This window comes from Hyperoodon ampullatus (assembly GCF_949752795.1).
Source record: "Hyperoodon ampullatus genome assembly, chromosome: 11".
Lineage (NCBI taxonomy): Eukaryota > Metazoa > Chordata > Mammalia > Artiodactyla > Ziphiidae > Hyperoodon > Hyperoodon ampullatus.
This window is the reverse complement of record NC_136924.1, coordinates 60430902-60453311: the sequence shown is the minus strand read 5'-3', so window position 1 is coordinate 60453311 and position 22410 is coordinate 60430902. Positions and strand designations below refer to the sequence as shown.

At 38.7% G+C, this 22410-nt stretch overlaps 2 protein-coding genes and 1 pseudogene across 4 annotated transcripts in view; 2 read left to right on the top strand and 1 right to left on the bottom strand.

Annotated features, from left to right (window-relative positions):
• The window catches only part of RBMS2 (RNA binding motif single stranded interacting protein 2), a 59348-nt gene extending 43410 nt beyond the window's left edge, over window positions 1-15938 (bottom strand). For both annotated transcript variants that reach the window (XM_079714722.1, XM_079714723.1), the window contains exon 1: window positions 15820-15938. In XM_079714722.1, the coding sequence (XP_079570848.1) occupies window positions 15820-15885 (66 nt within the window). In that variant the 5' untranslated portion in view covers window positions 15886-15938. The remainder of the gene's footprint in view (window positions 1-15819) is intronic.
• Window positions 1074-2184, top strand: LOC307060016 (RNA-binding protein 7-like; annotated as a pseudogene). Its single transcript has 2 exons — window positions 1074-1397; window positions 1937-2184. The product of its transcript is annotated as an RNA-binding protein 7-like (transcript).
• A 5957-nt stretch (window positions 15939-21895) lies between the features above and the next one.
• On the top strand, window positions 21896-22054 carry LOC307060223 (small ribosomal subunit protein eS27-like; the record flags this gene model as incomplete). The annotated part of the gene is made up of 1 exon (XM_079714658.1): window positions 21896-22054. One exon carries the CDS (start codon window positions 21896-21898, stop codon window positions 22052-22054), a length of 159 nt encoding a protein of 52 aa, XP_079570784.1.
• Between the last annotated feature and the right edge of the window lie 356 nt (window positions 22055-22410).

The window sequence follows — 22410 nt, the reverse complement described above, 5'->3', positions numbered from 1 at the left end:
AAAAAAAATTGAACATACAAAAATCAGTTCCGTTTCTATACACCAACAATGAAATCAGTTTTATTTCTACACACAAACTATCTGAAAGAGAAATAAAGAAAATCTATTTACAATAGCATCAAAAGTAAAAACTTAGGAATAAAGTAAACAAGGAGGTGATAGATCTGTACACTGAAAACCACAAAACATCGCTGAAAGAAATGGAAGGAGACACAAGTAAATGAAAAACAATGTTGTGGGTTTTTTTACAGAAATAAAAAGTTCCATCCTAAAACTCATTTGGAATCTCAATGTACCCTGAATAGCCAAAACTTGAACAAGAAGAACAAAGCTGGAAGTCTCAAACTTTCTCATTTCAAAAATTATTACAAAGCTATAGTAATCAAAACAGTGTGGTACTGGCATAAAGACAGACATACTAACCAATGGGACACAGTAGAGAGCCAGAAATAAACCCTTGCACATATGGTCAAATGATTTGACAAGGGTGCCAAGACCACTCAATGAGAAAAGAACAGTCTTTCCAACAAATGATATTGGAAAAACTGGATATCTACCTGCAAAAGAATGAAATTGAACCCTTACCTTACACTGTAAGGGTAAAAAATTACCCTTATACAAAAATTAACTCAAAATGGATCAAAGACCTAAACATCTTGGAAGAAAACATAGGGGAAAAGCTTCATGAGATTGGATTTGGCAATTTCTTGGATATGACACCAAGAGCACAGGTAACAAAAGAAAAAAATGGATAAATTGGACTATATCCATATTTAAAACTTCCATACTTCAAAGGACACAATCAACAGAGTAAAAAGGCAGCCTACAGAATGTAAGAAAATATTTGCGAGCCAAAGCAAATCACAGTCTCTTTGTGGGCAACCTTGAAACAAAAGTCACAGAGGAGCTCCTTTTTGAGCTTTTTCACCAGGCTGGGCCAGTAATAAAAGTGAAAATTCCAAAAGATAAGGATGGTAAAGCAAAGCAGTTTGCGTTTGTGAATTTCGAACATAAAGTATCTGTTCCTTATGCCATGAATCTACTTTATGGAATCAAGCTTTTTGGAAGGCCCATCAAAATTCAGATTAGATCAGGAAGCAACCATGCCTCACAGGAAGTCAGTTTGTCATATCCCCAGCATCGTGTTGGAAATTCAAACCCTACTTCCACATCTCCTAATAGGTATGAAGAGAGCTAAAATGACTCGATCAGCACAGATAATTCAAAGATCTTTCTCTTCTTCAGAAAATTTTCAGAGACAAGCAGTGATGAACAGTGTTTTGAGACAGATGTCACATGGAGGGAAATTTGGTTCTCCATATCTGGATCAATCAGGATTTTCCCCATCAGTTCAGTCATATAATCATACTTTAAAAAATTTTTTTAAATTTATTTTTGTCTGCATTGGGTCTTCATTGCTATGCACGGGCTTTCTCTAGTTGTGGCGACTGGGGGCTACTCTTCCTTGTGGTGTACGTGCTTCTCATTGCAGTGGCTTCTCTTGTTGCAGAGCACAGGCTCTAGGCGCACGGTTTTTAGTAGTTGTGGCACGAGGGCTCAGCAGTTGTGGCAGACGGGCTTAGTTGCTCTGTGGCATGTGGGATCTTCCCGGACCAGGGATTGAACCTGTGTCCCCTGTATTGGCAGGTGTATTCTTTTTTTTTTTTTTTTTTTTTTTTGCGGTACGCGGGCCTCTCACTGTTGTGGCCTCTCCCGTTGCGGAGCACAGGCTCCAGACGCGCAGGCTCAGCGGCCATGGCTCACGGGCCCAGCCGCTCCGCGGCATGTGAGATCTTCCCAGACCAGGGCACAAACCCGTGTCCCCTGCATTGGCAGGTGGACTCTCAACCACTGCGCCACCAGGGAAGCCCGGCAGGTGTATTCTTAACCACTGCACCACCAGGGAAGTCCCCCACATAATCGTACTTCTAACCAGTCTTCAAGCTCCCAGTGGCGCCAAGATACACCATTATCACAGAGAAAAGTCAGAATTCTCATTCCTACATAGCGGATAGACATTATAGCCGTAAACAGTGTTACACCACGATCATGGGTCTGACCATCATTACAGAGGAAACAGATGATTTATTCTATGAAGATAGGAATCACGATGGCTGGAGCCATGACTATGATAACAGAAGAGACAGTGGTAGAGAAGGAAAATGGTGCTCATCTCGACACTAACAAGTGATAAAAGGATGTTTTCATAGGGTCATTCTAGGCCCTTTTTGTTAATTTGTCTGGGACTGTTTTCTTAAAAAACTGTATAGAACAGCTTTACAAGTCACCACATTTCTTTATAAAAATTTTAAAGCCTAACAGCAGTCCAATACAGAAACGAAAAGAATTGTGGTTCTAGTTTTTTTTTTTTTTTATTAGTTTCTGCTTTATAACAAAGTGAATCAGTCATACATATACATCTGTTCCCACATCCCTTCCCTCATGCATCTCCCTCCCTCCCACCCTCCCCATCCCACCCCTCCAGGCGGTCACAAAGCACCGAGCTGATCTCCCTGTGCTCTGCGGCTGCTTCCCACTATCTATCTACCTTACGTTTGGTAGTGTATATATGTCCATGCCTCTCTTTCGCTTTGTCACAGCTTACCCTTCCCCCTCCCCATATCCTCAAGTCCATTCTCAAGTAGGTCTGTGTCTTTATTCCCGTTTTACGTGGTTCTAGTTTTATTACATTAATAACCTTTCACCTCAGGGTTTTAAGAGGAGGAAAGGGTTTTATGCAAACGAAGGTGCCACAATTCCTAATCACTTTAGACAATTGAGGAAGGGATGTATTATATGGATTAGTTGTATTATGGAGCAAATATTTTAATTATCTGTTATCTTTTTGTACTGCAAGAAGTTTCTTGTTAGTGAATCAGATTTTTGGTGTATATAATAGAAAACATTCAAGTTGATAGTCTGAAATGACTCAGTATTTTGTTAATAAATGAGAAAATGTAACTTCAGTGATTCATTTTCCTAACATTTCAGAAAGCTTTTTGGTAAAGTTTCGGGATAAATCATATTATTTAACTTCTTAGAGAACTTAAGTGTAAGTTCTGTGATATAATCTTGAATTTTACTGTAACTGAGCATACAAGTATACAGCTACATGTGCTATTTCATTATAAAATTTTAGAATTTGCTCATTAAATTATGTTTGATGTATGACTGAAGCCACTCAGGAAGTTAAATATCTCTAAATGTATTTTTTTTTTTTTTTTTTTGTGGTACGCGGGCCTCTCACTGTTGTGGCCTCTCCCGTTTGCGGAGCACAGGCTCCGGATGCACAGGCTCAGCAGCCATGGCTCACGGGCCCAGCCGCTCCGCGGCATATGGGATCCTCCCAGACCGGGGCACGAACCCGTATCCCCTGCATCGGCAGGCGGACTCTCAACCACTGCGCCACCAGGGAGGCCCTCTAAATGTATTTTTTTACAGTAAAAATACAGTGTTAATGTAAATCCCCTTATTCTGGAAGAATAAAAATGTAAATGCATCGTCAGATAAAATGGTAAAATGTTTTACTGAAAGTATACTTTTTTGGGAAAAAAAAAGGTTCACAAAACCTTTAAGTGCTGCCTCTATCACTCAAACTTCTAAAATTTTAACATTTTCAAAGTGCCCAAGACAAGTGCACAAGGACACATTTTATTGTTGAAATTGTATAGGTTGCTTTTTGTTTTTATTTGAACATTTGAGAATTTAGTCTTAAACACTTTCTGATTTAAAAATTTTAAAACCTTGTTTAACAAAACTTTTATGTATCAAGATACTGTTTCCAGGACTTCCCTGGTGGCACAGTGATTAAGAATCTACCTGCCAATGCAGGGGACACGGGTTTGAGCCCTGGTGCAGGAAGATCCCACATGCCCCAGAGCAACTAAGCCCATCTGCCACAACTACTGAGCCTGTGCTCTACAGCCCACGAGCCGCAACTACTAAGCCCGTGTGCCACAACTACTGAAGCCCACACGCCTAGAGCCCATGCTCCACAACAAGAGAAGCCACTGCAATGAGAAGCCTGCGCACCGCAACTAGAGAAAGCCCGCGTGCAACAACAAAGACCCAACGCGGACAGAAATAAAAATTAATTAATTAGTTAATTTTAAAAAACAGATGCTGTTTCCTTTTCATTGTAGAACTTGTTTATAAAAATTCATTCCTAGAAAAAACCAAAGAAAAAAGAAAACAAAAATTAATTCCTAGGGACTTCCCTGGTGGCACAGTAGTTAAGAATCCACCTGCCAATGCAGTGGACACGGGTTCAAGCCCTGGTCCAGGAAGATCCCACATGCCGCAGAGCAACTAAGCCCGTGCACCACAACAACTGAGCCTGCACTCTAGAGCCCACGAGCCACAACTACTGAGCTTACGTGCCACAACTACTGAAGCCTGTGTGCCTAGAGCCTGTGCTCTGCAATAAGACAAGCCACCTCAATGAGAAGCCCACACACCGCAACCAAGAGTAGCCCCTGCTCGCCACAACTAGAGAATGCCCGCACGCAGCAACAAAGACCCAAAGCAGCCAAAAATAAATAAATAAATAATTTTTAAAAAGATTAAAAAAAAAATTTATTCCTTGAAAAAAAAAAGAAAATACTTGCAAATCGTATAGCTGATAAGGAGTTAATAGCCAAAATATATAAAGAACTCTACAACTCAGTAACTAAAAACAAACAATCCCATTTTAAAAAATGGGCAAAGGACTTAAATTTTTTCCAAAGAAAATATACAAATGGCCAATAAGCACATGAAAAGATGCCCAACATCACTAATCATTAGACAAATGCAAATCAAAACCATAATGAAATACCCAGTCACACCCATTAGGATGGCTACCATCAAAAAAAAAACAGAAAATAAGTGTTGGCAAGGATTTGGAGAAATCAGAACTTGTGCACTGCTGGTGGGAATGTAAAATGGTACAGCCGCTAAGGAAAACAATGTGGTAATTCCTCAAAACATTAAAAATAGAATTACCATATGATCCAGCAATTCCACTTCTGGGAATATACCCAAAAGAATTGAAAGCAGAGTCTGAAGAGATATTTATACACCCATGTTCATAGCAACATTATTCACAACAGCCAAAAGATGGAAGCAACTCAAGTATCTCTCACAAATGAATGGATAAACAAAATGTGGTATATACATTCAATGTGGGAATTCCCTGGCAGTCCAGTGGTTAAGACTCGGGCTTTCACTGCCGTGGACCCGGGTTCAATCCCTCGTTGGGGAACTAAGATCCCATAAGACATGTGGTGCGGCCAAAAAAAAAAAAAAAAGTAAATACATTCAATGTAATATTATTCAGCCTTAAAAAGCAAGGAAATTCTGGGGCTTCCCTGGTGGTGCAGTGGTTAAGAATCCGCCTGCCAGGGCTTCCCTGGTGGCGCAGTGGTTGACAGTCCGCCTGCCGATGCAGGGGACGCGGGTTCGTGCCCCAGTCTGGGAGGATCACACATGCCACGGAGCGGCCGGGCCCGTGAGCCATGGCCGCTGAGCCTGCGTGTCCGGAGCCTGTGCTCCGCAACGGAAGAGGCCACAACAGTGAGAGGCCCGCGTAACGCTAAAAAAAAAAAAAAAATGTTAAAAAAAAAAGAATCCGCCTGCCAATGTAGGGGACACGGGTTCGAGCCCTGGTCTGGGAAGATCCCACATGCTGCGGAGCAACTAAGCCTGTGTGCCACAACAACTGAGCCTGTGCTCTAGAGCCCATAAGCCACAACTAGTGAGCCCATGTGCCACAACTACTGAAGTCCACAAGCCTAGAGCCTGCGCTCCACAACAAGAGAAGCCACTGCAATGAGAAGCCCCTGCACCACAAGAAAGAGTAGCCTCCGCTCACCGCAACTAGAGAAAGTCCATGCACAGCAACGAAGATCCAATGCAGCCAAAAATAAATAAATAAAATAATAATTAAAGGGAAAAAAAGCAAGGAAATTCTGACATATGTTACAACATGGATGAACCTTGAGGACATTATGCTAAGTGATATAAGCCAATCACAAAAAGACAAATACTGTATGATTACACTTATATGAGGTACTTAGAGAATTCATAAAAACAGAACATAGAATAGTGGTTGCCAAAAGCTGCGGGGAGGGGAGAATGGGAAGTTGTTTAATGGTGTAGATTTTCAGTTTCACAAGATGAAAAGAGTTCTACTAGAGATTGGCTGTACAATGTAAACGTACTTAACACTATTATACTGTATACTTAAAAGTGGATAAGATGGTAAATTTTATGTTATGTATATTTTACAATTAAAAATCAAATACTAATGAGCTTCCCTGGTGGCGCAGTGGTTGAGAATCTGCCTGCCAATGCAGGGGACACGGGTTCGTTCCCCGGTCTGGGAAGATCTCACATGACATGGAGCAACTAAGCCCATGCGCCACAACTACGGAGCCTGCGCTCTAGAGCCCAGGAGCCACAACTACTGAGCCTGCATGCTGCAACTACTGAAGCCCGCGTGCCTAGAGCCTGTGCTCTGCAACAAGAGAAGCCATCGCAATGAGAAGCCCATGCACTGCAACAAAGACCCAAAGCAGCCAAAAATAAATAAATAAAATAAATAAATTTATTTTTTAAAAAAACCCAAATACTAAGAAAAGGAGAGTAGGATGTAATGAAGTAGAGATTCTATAGGTAGGAACTACTTTTTCAAGAAGGTGGATTATAAAAGGGATCAGAAAAATGGGACAGTAACTGGCAGGAGACATGGGATCAAGCAGGGCTTCGATTTTCCATTAGATACGGGTGGTATTTCAAGCTACGAGACTAGATAAAATTATGAAGGAAGAGGTGTAGATAGAAAAGAAACAAGGACTGAGTCCTGGGGATCTCCAAGGTTTAGAGATCAGGAAAATTGGGAGGAACCAGCAAAGGAGCCTGAAGAGGAAAGGCCACAGATACTAGAGGAACAGGAGGGTATGGTGGTCTGCAAACCAAATGAAGAAAGTGTTCCAAGGAATTGTGTGATCAAACGTGTCAATTGTTGACAATAGATTAAAAGTAAGATGAGGGCTACGAACTGACCACTGAAGAACATGAAAGTCACTGCAGACCTTCATAAGAGCAGTTTTGGTGGAGTGGTGGGAGTAAAAGCCTAACTGGATTAGGTTTAGGAAAAAATGAGAGGTATGACACTATCAACAAGTAGAGAGGATGTGAGTCTACAGTAAATTTTACACTGTTGATGGAAACAAAGAAAGCAATTTAGTATTATCTCTTTTTAAATTAATTAATTTTTTTGGCCATGCTGTGCAGCATGTAGGATCTCAGTTCCCAACCAGGGATCCAACCCGTGCCCCCTAAAGTGGAAGGGCAGAGTCCTAACCACCGGTCTGCCAGGGAATTCCCTAGCATTATCTCTTAAAGGTGAATATTCACATACCTATACTGCACAATACCACTCCTAGGTATAAACCCAAAAGAAATTCTTATACAAATGTACCACATAAATGATAATATTCTGAGCATCAATGTTAGGAATAGCAAAAACAAACAAGCCTGGATTAATCCAAAAGCTCGGTGGCAGGAGAATGGATAAATTATGGTATATTCACAAAATGAAATATTATACAACATGAAAAAAATGAATAAAACAGCTATATACAACATGAATTAATCATGAAGATGTAATACTGAATGGAAACAAACAGAAGACTGTATTGCAATAAGACAATATAGTAGTGGCTGAGAGCATAGACTAGGAGCCAAACTATCTGGGTTCAAATCCCAGCTGGGCCATTCACTAGCAACGTGATTATTAAACTCTCTGTAGTTCATTTTCTTCTCATCTGTGAAACAGGGAAAATAATAATGAAATTGTCATAAGGATTAAATGATATAATATATATAATTATACATAAAGTACTTAGAACAATGTAAACAAGCAAATTAAACATGACTTTAAACTATGTTTTAAAAAACAATAGAATAATAAATATAAAATTTAAAAGAGTGGTTACCTCTAGAAGGGAGGGAGGGAGGGGATGGGATGGGGAGAAACTCCTAAATATATGCAATTTACAGGCAATGATTCTAGTTCTTGAGTTGGAAGACGGGTTTACAGGTGTTTCTCTTATGCTTTAGAGTTACATGTAACCTTTTGTATTATCAAATAATATATTAAAGATAATAAAAGAAAAAGTAATGGAAGGAAATAAGTTGGAGACAGCAAGTATATAACTCTTGAATAAAAAACACTTTCAGGGGGCTTCCCTGGTAGCGCAGTGGTTGAGAATCTGCCTGCTCATGCAGGGGACACGGGTTCGAGCCCTGGTCTGGGAAGATCCCACATGCCGTGGAGCAACTAGGCCCATGAGCCACAACTACTGAGCCTGTGCGTCTGGAGCCTGTGCTCCACAATAAGAGAGGCCACGACAGTGAGAGGCCTGTGCACCGCGATGAAGAGTGGCCCCCGCTTGCCACAACTAGAGAAAGCCTCGCACAGAAATGAAGACCCAACACAGCCAAAAATAAATAAATAAACAAATGTGGGGTTTAAAAAAAAAAAACACAAAAAAAAACACTTTCAGATAGTTTATATAAAGGGAAGAAGAGAAATGGGGCAGCAGGTGGAGGAAGAAATGGCATCAAGAAAAAGGGGTTTTTTTGATAAAAGAAATAACAGTCTATTTACATACTGATATATGATTATAAATATTAACAAATATTACCAATCCTCAAAAATAACCCAATAAATTATATCAGTACTTTAAGATGAAGAACTCAAGGTCAGAGAGCCTAAGAAACTTGGAACTAGGTCACACATCTAATAAGTGACAAAAGCCATATTTAAATTCAGATCTAACTCCAAATTTCACAACTTTATTTTATTTTAAAATTTTTATTAGAGTCTAGTTGATTTACAATGTTGTGTTAGTTTCAGGTGTACAGCAAAGTGAATCAGTTATACATATACATATATCCACTCTTTTTTAGATTGTTTTCCCATACAGGTCATTACACAGCATCGAGTAGAGTTCCCTGTGCTATTCAGTAGGTCCTTATTAGTAATCTATTTTAGATACAGTGGTGTGTATATGTCAATCCCAATCTTCCAGTTTATCCCTCCCTCCCACCCCCTTCGAAATTTCACAATTTGTATAGAACAAAATGCTGCTTTCCTTTTCTTAATCTTAATTTAATGCCTAACATTAGTTTAATTACATTTATTAGGATATATATTTTAAGTATCTACTAGATAGGCTTAAGATGCTGTATCAGGTGTTTCAGAGGATAATAAACTGAACAACACTGTCTTTACCTTTACAGAGTTTACACTACAGCAATGAAGATAAGACAATCACCTAAATGATTCCAATACAATGCAAAATTATATAAATACCACATATGAAGTACAAAATATTATGGAGGCTAAGAAAAAAAGTCCCCTTTGGGGTTAGGAGGTAGAGGGATTAGGAGAAGCTTTATAGAAGAGGTAACATTTCAGCTGAACTTCTAAAACGTAGTTAGGGTTTTGAAAGACAGTTTTGACTGTGAGCTCTTGAATGGCCACCATCATGCCTTAGTCCCAGGTCCTAGCATTCTGGAGCTATTTAACGAATGTGGGTAGAGTGAACAAATGAACAGAAAGGCCATTCCAAATGGAAGCAACAACAACAACAAAAGGATCAGAGGCTGAATACTACATGAGGCACAATGACAAAAGAATCAGAGAGTAGGAGGGATATGAATATGAACATATATATTTGGAAAGTAAGTATCAAGTTACTCATCATGATTCTTTTTACATTTTGGTCCCCATATCTCCCATCTTTAAGAAAATTCTCTCAACACTACCACCATCCTCTTCCAGGCTTTATCTCATTTCTCTGCTCCCCATCTTTTTAAAATAACAACTTTATGAGATATAATTTATATACCATGTAATTAACCCATTTAAAGTATAATTTCAATGGTATTTGGATCACAAAGTTGTGCAACTATCACCATAGTCAATTTTAGAACATTTTCATGACCCCAGAAAGAAACCCAATACCCATTACCAGTCACTCCTCTTTTCCCCCCTAACCATCTCCTACTCCATCCCTAGGCAACTACTAATCTGCTTTCTGTCTCTCTGGATTTGCCTATTCTGGATATTTCATATAAATGGAAGCATCAAATACAGTTGACCCTTGACCAACACAGGTTTGAACTGCACAGGTCCACTTATATGTGCACTTTCTTCAATAGTAAATACTACAGTACAGCACGACCTGCTGTTGGTTGAATCCTAGGATGCAGAACCATGGATATAGAGGAGTCACGTATATATGGATGATCGACTATAGCTTACACATAGATTTTCCCAAGCCCTGCACTGTTCAAGGGTCAAATGTATGTGTTCTTTTGTGAGTGGTTTCTTTCACTAACATAATGTTTTCAAGGTTCATCCATTTTGTAGCATGTATCAGTACTCTATTATTATTATTTTTTTTTTGGCTGTGTTGTGTCTTTGTTGCTGAGCGAGCTTTCTCTAGTTGCGGCAAGCAAGGGCTACTCTTCGTTGCTGTGCACAGGCTTCTCATTGCAGTGGCTTCTCCTGTTGCAGAGCACAGGCTCTAGGCACACAGGCTTCAGTAGTTGTGGCACGCGGGCTCAGTAGTTGTGGCTCGCGGGCTCTAGAGCGCAGGCTCAGTAGTTGTAGTGCACAGGCTTAGTTGCTCCGCAGCATGTGGGATCTTCTCGAACCCGTGTCCCCTGCATTGGCAGGTGGATTCTTAGCCACTGTGCCACCAGGGAAGTCCCTCTATTACTTTTTATCACTGAATAAAATTCCAAAATTCCATTGTATGGGTATATATAATATTTTATTTATCCTTTCATCAGTTGATGGATATTTGGGTTGTTTCCACCTTTGGGTTATTATGAATAATGCTGCTATGAACAATGATGTACAGGTTTTTCTGTGGATGTGTTTTAATTTCTCTTGGGTATATACCTAGGGGTGTGTTTAACCTTTTAAGGAACTGTCAAACTGTTTTTCAAAGCAGCTGCACCGTTTTATATTCCCATCAGCAGTGTATAAGGGTCCAATTACACCACACATTATTATCTGTGTTTTTGATTACAGCCATCCTTGTGGGTGTGAAGTGGTATCTCACTGTGGTTTTGATTCCTTGATGGCTAATGATGCTGAACATCTTTTCATGGCTATTTGTAGATCTTCTCTGGAGAAATATCTATTCAGACTTTTTGACCATTTTTTAAATTGGGTTCTGCTCTTCATCTTAATCAAAGTTCTTAAAAGATTAGTCTATATATACCATCTATACTTCCTTACCTTCTTTCACTCAACAACCCACTCCAACACTGCTTTTGCTCCCCCGCTCTGAAATTGCATGTCAAAGTCACCAACCACCTCTACACTGACAAAATCAATGACTATTCATCAGCCTTCATCTTCCAGGATTAACTCTATGGTTTGCACATCTGCATTTTAATTCCAGCTGACTTTTTTTTTCTTTTTGGCCGCACCGCGTGGAACGTGGGATCTTAGTTCCCCGATCAGGGATAGAACCCACGTCCCCTGCATTGGAAGCACAGAGTCTTAACTGCTGGACCACCAGGGAAGTCCCTGACTTCCTATTCTAATCTATATTTTATTTTCTCCTGTTCTTTTCTATATTTTTCTGTTTTATTATACAGCATGTTTTCTTATGGGATGAGAAATGTAAACCAACAACCAAAGGTTATGTCCAGAGAACTGCAGGTAACACAACTGGCTACAGCAGAGTCAATGTGATGAAATCATGCAGGGGAGGTGGGGAAGATAAGGAAAGGCTGGATAAACAGTGGGTATTGGGCTAAGGATTTGGACTTTGTTTAGCAGGTAATACATAGCCATTAAAGGTTTGTATATAAGAAATGCTCAGCACTAAACTGCTGGAATGTTGGAAGATTATTCTGGTAGCAGGTATAAAATTACTTGGGGTCAAGGGGTAGGGAGTGGAGAAATAGGAGACAAGGAGATCATGCGGAATGTTTATTGCTGTGGTAATGAGGGCATAAATTAGTGTAGTAGAGCTAAAAAAAAAAAAGGAGGAATCAATGGAAAGACATTACTACTAAACTTTAACCAACTAAGTTAACTTTATTACTGATAACAGAACTATTAGCTGCCCCCAGTCAAGAGATGTTAGACTTTAAAAGTTCTACTAAATTTGATTTAATGGAAACGAGATGAAAATGTAGTAAACACAAAAAATTCTCTCCCTGTTAGAAGTATAAACAATTCTACTATTGCTTCCTACTTTCTTCTCTCCTGAGTAAACTCTTCCAAAAATTTCAGGTAACTCAAACTTCTTAAAGAGTCCAAGTCTGGCAGTGCCTACCAGTCAGTTCTACTCTCATCATTGCCTCCACTCCCCACAACTCCCAGCCCCAATATGGTCTTCAATATGTTAAAATCAAGAAGAAATAGAAATTTATGCAAAATAAGTTGGGGAAGGCAAATTATCCCAAGTTAAACATAGTCCCTTTTCTTTTTTTCCAAAGGGAATGGTTGCTGATGCTCTGAGGAGTTAACTTATAATAACACATGCCAGGAAGATGATGTCAGGGAAGGCGTGGTTAGGTTCTTTACAAGTCTGAAATTCCTTTAGTCCCAAACACTTCCTCTTTCAATCTCACCTATACTCAAATCTCTCTACTGAGGCAACTCTTTCAAAAGTTGAAGGAAGTGTTGAGACCCTAGAACTCTGATCCTGTTTTTTTTTAAGAACAAAGAATAATCGAAGGCCATTAAAATAGATGTTTTTTTTCATGTACCATAATTTTGCAGAATCTCTCTTTGAAATCCACATTTTCCCCCTTCTGTGACTATTTTAATTCCAAAGAAAGGAAAGGATATTCAACACTACATCCTGAGAAAGAATGTGCCTTTATCAGGCATTATATATTTGCTGATTGTATGCCTATATTTACAACAGCCAAAAAAGAATAAGAAAACTATAATTGTCCTGGGCTCTTCAGTTAACAACTTTCCTGATAAAGTATACAAATATGTTTCAAAATAAAACAATCCTACTTTTCTTTCTTGCCACATCGCAGGGTCTGCAGGATCTTAGTTCCCTGACCAGGAATTGAATCCCTGGCCATGGCAGTGAAAGCGCCAAGTCCTAACCACTGGACTGCCAGGGAAGTCCCCAGACAATCCTACTTTTTAAAGACAAGTAGGACTTCTCTGGTGGCGCAATGGTTAAGAATCTGCCTGTCAATGCAGGGGACACGGGTTCAAGCCTTGGTCCTGGAAGATCCCACATGCCGCGGAGCAACTAAACCCGTGTGCCACAACTACTGAGCCCACGTGCCACAACTATTTAAGCCCGCGGGCCTAGAGCCCGTGCTCCACAACAAGAGAAGCCACCGCAATGAGAAGCCCACGCACTGCAAGGAAGAGTAGCCCCCGTTCGCCTCAACTAGAGAAAGCCCACGGGCAATGAAGAACCAGTGCAGACAAAAATAAATAAATAAACAAATAAATAAATAATAAAGACAAGTAAATAAAACTAATGAAGTCACAACAGTAATGTACAAATGTCTTTTCAAACTGAGCTCACTGGAAATTATTTTTATTCCACCAACCAGAAGTGATGACTACAGTAAATTATGATGTAGAAATGTTCCTTAAAGAAGGCAGATCTCTGCAAATCTATTATTTCCAGATTTTGGTATAACAAAATGATGGACAATAAAAGCACATATTTATGCGTACTTTTTCAGAAGTTTAGAATTTTGTTTTTTATTTCAGTTTTTTAAATGTTCCAGACAGGTCTAAGAACTTTTTTACATAGACTTGTCCTACTTGAGAAACTGAGCAAATAAGCCAATGTCAAAATTAAAACTTTACTTTGTCATAGAAAAAAGTCTGGTAGAATAGATAGAGCAAACTGCTACTAGTTATTTCCTTTAAGGAGTGGGATTTAGGTAAGGAACTTCAGGACATGAAGGGAAGACTTGACTTTTTATTTTATATGCCTCTTTATGCTTAAATTTTAAAAATAGACATGTCTTACATTTATTACTAAAAACTAATAAGTTATTTTAAAAATTTAACTTTCAGTATAAAAATGGACAAATTACATGAGCAGATTCATTCAAAACATTCTTCCCCAAAAATGAACACATTAGGCCATACATATAAACGAAAAGACAAAGAGCAGTGTAGTAATCAATTAGTTTAAATATACCCAACACCCACAAACCTATATATACACACAAAGAGTCATCGATATAGTCACAAAGTGATGTCATCATAACAGTGACCTGTAAGAACCCAAAGAATACTTGACAAATACACTAGTAAGTATGTATCTACCCTTACCCCAGGTTTCCTAATGTGTTTCTCAAATCTTACAAGTTATCAGAAAGAGATATGAGATTTGAATCCCAGTCCGCAATCATACCTCTTGTCCCCTACACTATCCTAGATTTAGAAGCTGGTTAAATGTTTCCTATACAACAAGCGGGAAAGGGAGTGGAGAGCTAAGAAAAGAGAATATTTTAGATAGCATCAAATACATGAAGCCGCTAATAGGGAAAAAAACAATTTCTGGAATTCATTTTGCTGTATTTTAATGGGTAACCTGAGAGACTTGGAGGGAAAAAATAGGAAGGAGATTTCACACAGTACTATACAAGATATGAAAAGAATAAAGGCAGATTAGATATCAAAATCATATTGATTTATGTGTGTGTGTGTATATACATATAAAATTGATAACAAATATGAACCCATATTTCTTAAGGATGTAACAGAATGAATACCACATAAACTAACACCCATAAACTAACACCCATAAACTAACACTAGGTGTTTGGGGTCTAAACATTTACCAGTGCCTTGATCAGATACTTTGTTCACCTATAACAGTCTCCTTAGGTGTATAAGAAAGCATCAGGAATTCTTACCCACTGCCCAACAATCCATCAAATGAGCAAAAGATCCTTAAATGTCTAAGGCACCTTTTTTCTTCAAAGAACAGCTATAAAATCAAGAGACGGGGTAAATGGTCTTTCTGCTACAGCATACAGTTCCTCCTAATCAGCACGGTGTGCACTGAAATGCCAAGAAACTGCCCAAGATATTCCCTGGCAATTGTGGGGATGACTGTACACCTCTCCCCAGACTGCCCCTGTGCCCAAGCATAGAGTCCAGAGATCTCTGCTGAGCCTGGCTATCTGCAGAGCAGGAAGGCCCAGCTCAGCAGCAGACCCCAAAGAATCACAGAACTTTCTGCCTTAATTCCCAAGGTACGTCTTCTCTTAAAACTCCTTCCCTACAGGCTGGGTGGGGTAGGGTCTCTATCTAAGCTAGAAGAGTAGACTCAGTCCTCAGATGAAGCTGTTATGATTTCACTGACTGTATTCAGCTACCTGATAATGCTGGAGGAATGGTAGGAAGGAAGGTGGGCTGGGGGGAGAATGCAAACAGTTAATCAAAATGACAAAATAACCTTGGAGGTGGTAGGCTGGGGGCCAGGGTTTGAGGTGACATATTTTCCCTGTGAAAATTGGATACATCAGCAGGAAGTCAAACTAACTTCTTTTCACAAAGATACAAACTTGCAAAGCTTAATTTGTTTTTAATTCCACTGCCTTCAGGCCTCACATAAGGGACTATAAATTCCTGAAACTTCAGAACCAGGTGAGAAAAGATGCCAAAAAAAGTGATGGAAAAAGAGAGGCGCTGAGAGGAGAGGAATACCGTTCCCCTCTTAAGGAGAATGTTAAAGCCAAGGGCACTCCCGATCCCCAGAAAAGGAAGTAGCTGGATTCCAAAAAAGCACTTTTCCCTACCTTCTTGTTGTTCTTGTTATAGCCAAAAGTCGAAATCCCAGGCCTGGAAGTCACTGATAGCAGCATTTTCTCTTTAATGTTAGGAAGCTAAGAGACAGAAGAGGGGAAGAAGGAGAGGGAAAGGGAGAGGAAAGAGAGAGAGGGTGAGGGAGGGAAGGAGGGAGGGAGGAAGAGAAGGGAGAGGGAGAAAGGAGGGGGAGGAGAAAGGGGGAGAGAAGGAGGGGGGGAGTAAAGAATGAGCTAGGGCTGCTTGTTTACGTCACTGATAGAACTTAACCCCGAGTCTGAGTGAGGCTCTTCCACTGGGTCCTAATGCCCAAGATATTTTTTTGGTTTTTTGTTTTTTTGTTTTCCCCCACAGGCTTAGCAGTTAAAGCAAAAGAAAAGTTCTTAGGTCTACCCCTTTCAACTCCATCACCTTTCCTATATGAACAAGTTCAGATTCCCATGAAAAAATGAGGATATTTTCTCCTTAGATCTCAGGTATAAGAAGATTCCAATCTTGATTTTAAAGGGGCCACTGGGACACTGCTTTGGAGAACATGTGAAGAAAATCACAGTACTGAAAAAGAATATGTGAGGTGAGCTCAGGACTTACCCCCCACTTTATATTTATAGCGACCTTAACACACAAAGAAAGAACAAACAGAAGAGCTCACCAAAGAGCAGAGACAAGCAAAACAGAGGATGGGAAATAACTAGTTTCAGACCTTTGGATAGTTTTACTCCTCTTGGGTTATGCTGATGGGCTAATGCCTCTTAATCCTTTTCAGATTCTCCCAGGTATGACTTAATACTTGAGAAGGAATTTTCAAACTGGACTATGTCATGAAACTCGGTGCCTAGTGCTTTCTTTTTTCTTTCCCCCAGCTTTATTGAGATATAATTGCCTAGTGATTTCTTCAATTGTAAGCTCTCTTATTTGAATCTTTATCCCACTATTTCCTAGTCTTCAAGGTCTATGAAGCTGAACAATTAGTTACTCACCCAACCTGAAATTTATGCCCAAGCTGAAGTTCACAGAGTTGGGATGTCTGCTTCAAGCTGTCTGTGAACTGTAGAAAAAAATAAATAAATAACTATTTTAAAAACATATGCTTCACAGAGAAGAAAAATACAAAGTTCTTAAGAAAGAAGAACATTAATTTAGAGTCAAGAATTGAACACAGTTGCAACACTCACCTCTAATACTTTCAACGGAATGTCCTGTAGAAGGTACCTTAACAATAAAAGAAACAAGTTGGAAACTTGTTGAAAAATTTAAGAATGATACCCAGTAATTTACCAATCTAGTCCAAGTAGAACAGGGATATAGAATGAAAGCCTTCAAATCACTTAAGGCCCCCTCACAGCCATAGTGGATATGCTAAGTAATAAATTAACCCTGTCTGCTTTGCCACAAAAAACATTAAGCCCAAACCATCCCTTAAATGAAGTCCCAGTCTCTATTCTAGTTTTCCTGTCACCTTTTTGCTATAATAATGGGACAGACAGTACCAACAGTCTGCAAAGTAAATACACACATACCATACCCCCAATCTCTAACTTTCATTTCCAATAGGACAGGAAGTTCCTGCTCAGCTCAAGGGACACAGGAAGGGTGGGAACAGCCTCAATGTGGGAACTGCAACTGAGATTGGAAGCACAGCAGCCAAATGCAGTCAATAAATCAATAAAGGCATCTCTCAGTGATACCATATTTTTTAAAGTCCCTTTTCTGCCCTCAGAGATGCTCATTCATGATATGCCAAGTTATCATTGCCATTTAGGTCCTTGGTTGATGTCTTCTCCCTTAGCCTAACAATGTGGTAAAAACCCTTCATTTTTAAGGCCTGATTTATAATGGGATTTATAATAGCAGTCAACCTAATTTAATTTTTTTAAACTTCTAATATTCTCAACGTGTTGTGTTCTCTTACTGCATTCCTTAATGCTCAATGATATCTTAGAATTTAAGATAGTTAAAACTGTAAGTTTTAGAGAGAAGCAGACATGAGTTCAAATCCTGACACCACTGTTAGTTACTGTTTATGTAATTTTAGGCCAAGTTACTTAACATCTCTAATTTACTCATTTCCAAAATGGAGATAATACCTACTTCATTTGCCTTTGGAATCAAATCTAAGTTCTGGTTCAGTCCTGTCACTCACAAGCTGAGTGACACTGGGAGAATTACCTCACGTCTGAACCTTACTTCTCTCATCTGTAAAATATAGTAAATAAATAGTCTCTGCTTCCTAAATTGTAGTGAACTGAAATAAGGCAATATATATAAAGCCCTTAGGCAGGTATCTGGCACTTGGTACACACTCAACAGATGTTAGCTCCATTTTGATTAATTACCCTACTGTCTCCCAGTGTATCCCTCTGGGTATTGTATAACCCAGATTTTATGATCTGAAGTGAACATTTCCCAAAACCAGTATCTTAGTTACATTCAAAAGATCATACTAGGACTAGGCAGGCTAAACTATGTAAGTGGAAATACTGAATAAGAAATTTCAGGAATCACCCAATCCAATTTCACTTCTCTGCCTTCTACAAGCAAACAATCCGATTATTTGGAAATTCTTTTCATAACTCCCAATCTCTTGGAAATTGGTGGATCGTCTCTTATCTCTAGGAATAAAAGGAAACAAAATAGTACAGAATCAAAGTACACTAGACAAGACATCCCAGTTCCCATTTCTCTAGAGTCCTACTACTCTAAGAAACTGAAATAGATCTAGAAAAAAGGAGGATCTTCATGTATCCTGAAATTTAACACCATTTTGCCATTCTAAAAGTAGGAAGTATCAGAAGGGAGATAAAGAAGGATCCAATTAAATAAATTCTATTTTATAAATTCTACATAAATAAATTCCATATGTATTTACTAATACAAAAACCTGTATGTTTATACTCTGATTATAAGTTTAGGGTCATAAAAGTAAAATGACCCAGATTGGTGAACTGATGCCAAAGGTCAATTATGTCAAAGAGCACCAACAGGACTGGAAACTACATCCTTTACTCTGGTAAGTATATTTTTAAAGGAGGCTATGGAATCTTGTGGAAGTGACAGAGAAGGTAATGGAGTTCTGTGGTTATTTCAGGAAGTATATGAGAAGAGGAAGAATCCTATTTCTTCCAGTGTGTTTACTTTGATCACCACCCCCCATCTGCTTTGCCCATTATATTGCTTACATTTTTCCAGATTTAGTCAATGCCTCTCAAATTCTTGGTTCTCTTGAGCCCAGCACCCAAAAGTTGTTTTGAGGGGACAAAGTAAAATAAGTTATTTGGAACATCTCTTGGATGGAGACATTTATACCTCAGATTCAATATAGACTGGTTTGTGATTTCTCCAGAAAAACTGTAACAGGGAAGAACAAATCTGACTCCATATTGGACCTGTTTCTTTTACTTTAACCTTTGTATTCTATTGCTTTTGCTACAAGAATGTTGCCTATAGCCTGAAATATACAGGATAGCCCATTCTCAAGGCTCTGACATTTAAAGGTATAAAACTTTTCCATTCCTACAGAGATAAAAAGTTGCAGAACAGAGAATAACATTTGTCATGTTGGAGGTTTACAGGAACAATATGACCTGACCTACGTGGACAGATGCAAGAACAAAGGATTCTGACATGAAGAAGTTTGCAGCAACCAACTACACCCCCTCCCCTTTTAGTAAAAAAGAAGCCTAAATTCTAACTTGGGTAAGATGGATCTTTAGGACACTAGTCCACCACTTCTCGGTCTGCTGGCTTTCTGAATAAAGTCACTATTCCTTGCCCCAACAACTTGTCTCTCAGTTTACTGGCCTGTCCTTCGGCAAGCAGCACAAGCTTGGACTCGGTAACAAAACAACACTTTTAAGTATGTGTCTCAGGTAGAGAGCAGTTGGGGTCAGATCAACCCTGACTTGTATGTTGAAAGATGACTGCATGCAACTATTGGGCCCTCCACATCAGAATGGAGAACTCAAGGAATGTGTTACCTGCAGATATGCCAGACCCTAGCTGTAGGACTAGAGCCAGGCTGATGTAGCACATGTGTCTGCCAGCAGTGAGACAGGGCCAAGTTTGTTAGTGGAGCTCTGAATATGGTTCAGAGGCCTGAATAAGTATATTAGGGCCAAGGTTTTTTTTTTCCCCAGCTATTCATATTCTCTGTGGGGACTTCCCTGGCAGTCCAGTGGTTGAGACTCCATGCTTCCACTGCAGGGCGTGCGGGTTTGATCCCTGGTCAGGGAACTAAGATCGCAGCCAAAAAAAAAAAAAAATATATATATATATATATATATTTCAAATAAATATATAATATAAATTTATATTTATATAAATATATGGTATTATATATATATATATATATGTATGTATTCTCTGTGGATTATCTTTCCTCCCACTGATTAACTTTTGTGTCCAAAAGTCTAGGTCATGAAAAAAGACCAAAAAGTTCAATTTATTTAATGGTAAAGAGATGAGGTAATGCCTTAAGAAGAAGTGGAAAAAAAAAAAAAGTTTAACACATCAGATTCCTTAAGCAGGAAAATTTAAGGATCTGAATCAAACAACTAGAAAAGCTTAGCCCTGTCCCCTTCGAATGTAGGATGGAATGACAAAATTGGTCTAAAACTAGATATTGGGAAAGTTTGGCCTCTCAACTCCTTGACTTAACTCATTGGAAAACAGGGGAAAAGACAGGCAACTCTGAAGAATTATTTATCTCATACCCTGGATATCAGTGCTAATAGTATATTCTCCTCTTCTATAACAACAGATATTTCTGGCCAAAACTTACTACAGAGAATATCCTAACAAAATTTTCAAGTAGACTTTTCCTTTGCCAGACACTAAAGAAATACAGAAATCAAATCTTCTAGAATCACTGGACCAGAAAATTAGCATAATGTAGAAAGAAAAGACTAGACTGGATTCTATGCAAACCCAGAATGGACTGCATTGATGGGTAATATTATAGTCTCCAAATATATGTTTCCTTTACACTTGAGACATTAATTTTGTTTGGCTTCAGCTATCCCTAAAATAAGTAGCTCAGATGATCCCCATAAGGGTCCACAACTGAATTGAATAATTAGAACCAAATGAAATGGCTGCTTATGTAGGTTAAATATAAATTTTTTCAAATAGTCAAATACTGGTAATTTCATATGGTTAAATCTAACACTGCAAGAAGGGTGAGACTGGGGAGATGATAATGAGTCAGAATACTGATCAATTGGATAGTTCCTTTCCTTTGTCCTCTCTCATTTTCAGACTGAAAAAACAAAAACCCCAGGAAGGTAAACTCACTTGTATAAGGTCATAGGGGTCAAATATCTGACACCAGAATCCAGACTTTGTCTCAATTCAACATTGTTCCCATACCAATCTGATTTGACTGTAAAATTTAGAATTCTGATATATATATCTTTTGGGGTCAGAAATAATAAAGAATAATCCTAGGATTTCAGAGGTGAAAGTTCAACTGTTTTCCTCAAATCAGCTTTTTATCTCAAGTGATAAAGCAGTGATACCTAATATTTTGGCCTATTCTTTAAATTCTATTCTTAAATTACACAATGGATGATATTTCTAGGGATAAACTTATAATGCAAACAAGAAGATTTGTAGAAACCTATAGTTGTTGGGAAGTGCTGCTAATTAAGTATTCAAGATTCTACCTGAGGTTTAATTCATTATGTATTTAGAAGGTAATTTGCTTGAATTCTGCTTTCCTTCCGGGGATAATTTGTACCATACTCTGAAACTCTCAGATGAAACATAAGATTTGAATATAAGAAGTGGTTTCTAAAACATCAATGTACATTATTTATAAGATCACTAGTCACTGGCAGGGTTTACCAGAAGCATAAGCTTGATGAGGATGGGGGCTGTGACTATTTTGTGTACCCCATTATATCCCTAGCATTTAACAGTACCTGGCTAATTTAAAATTTAAAAATATTTGTCAGCAGTGACAACCTCCCATGAGAACTTGCTTCTTGAAAAGGATCTCCTTCATCCCTATCTAGAAGAAGAGAAGAGGAGAGAGGAAACTGCCTAGTGCAGAGACCCAATTCCTACTTCATGGATGTGAAATGCCCAGGATGCTATAAAATCATCACTCTCTTTAGTCATGCACGAATACTAGGTTTATGTGTTGGCTGCTCTACTGTCCTCTGGCAGCCTACAGGAGAAAAAGCAAAGCTTACAGAAAGATGCTCCTTCAGACAGAAGCAGCACTAAAAGCACCCTGAATCAGGATGAATGGGAAACCATTCCAACAAACACATTTTGGATACACACACACACACACACACACACACATCTTTTTTTTAATATTTGGTCAATGAATGAGTGGAATAATCTTGAACACTAAATTTACATCTGAAAAGATATTACTCATTAAAAAACACTGATATAAAGCAGAAACTAACACATCATTGTAAAGCGATTATACTCCAATAAAGATGTTAAAAAAAAAAAACACTGAAAATAGTGTTGACAGTGATGGAATGGCACATTAGGACATCTAGGAGCTTTTTCCTTTATATTTACAATACATACTATTTTCCTTCTATGGCTTATTTTTTTGTCATTAG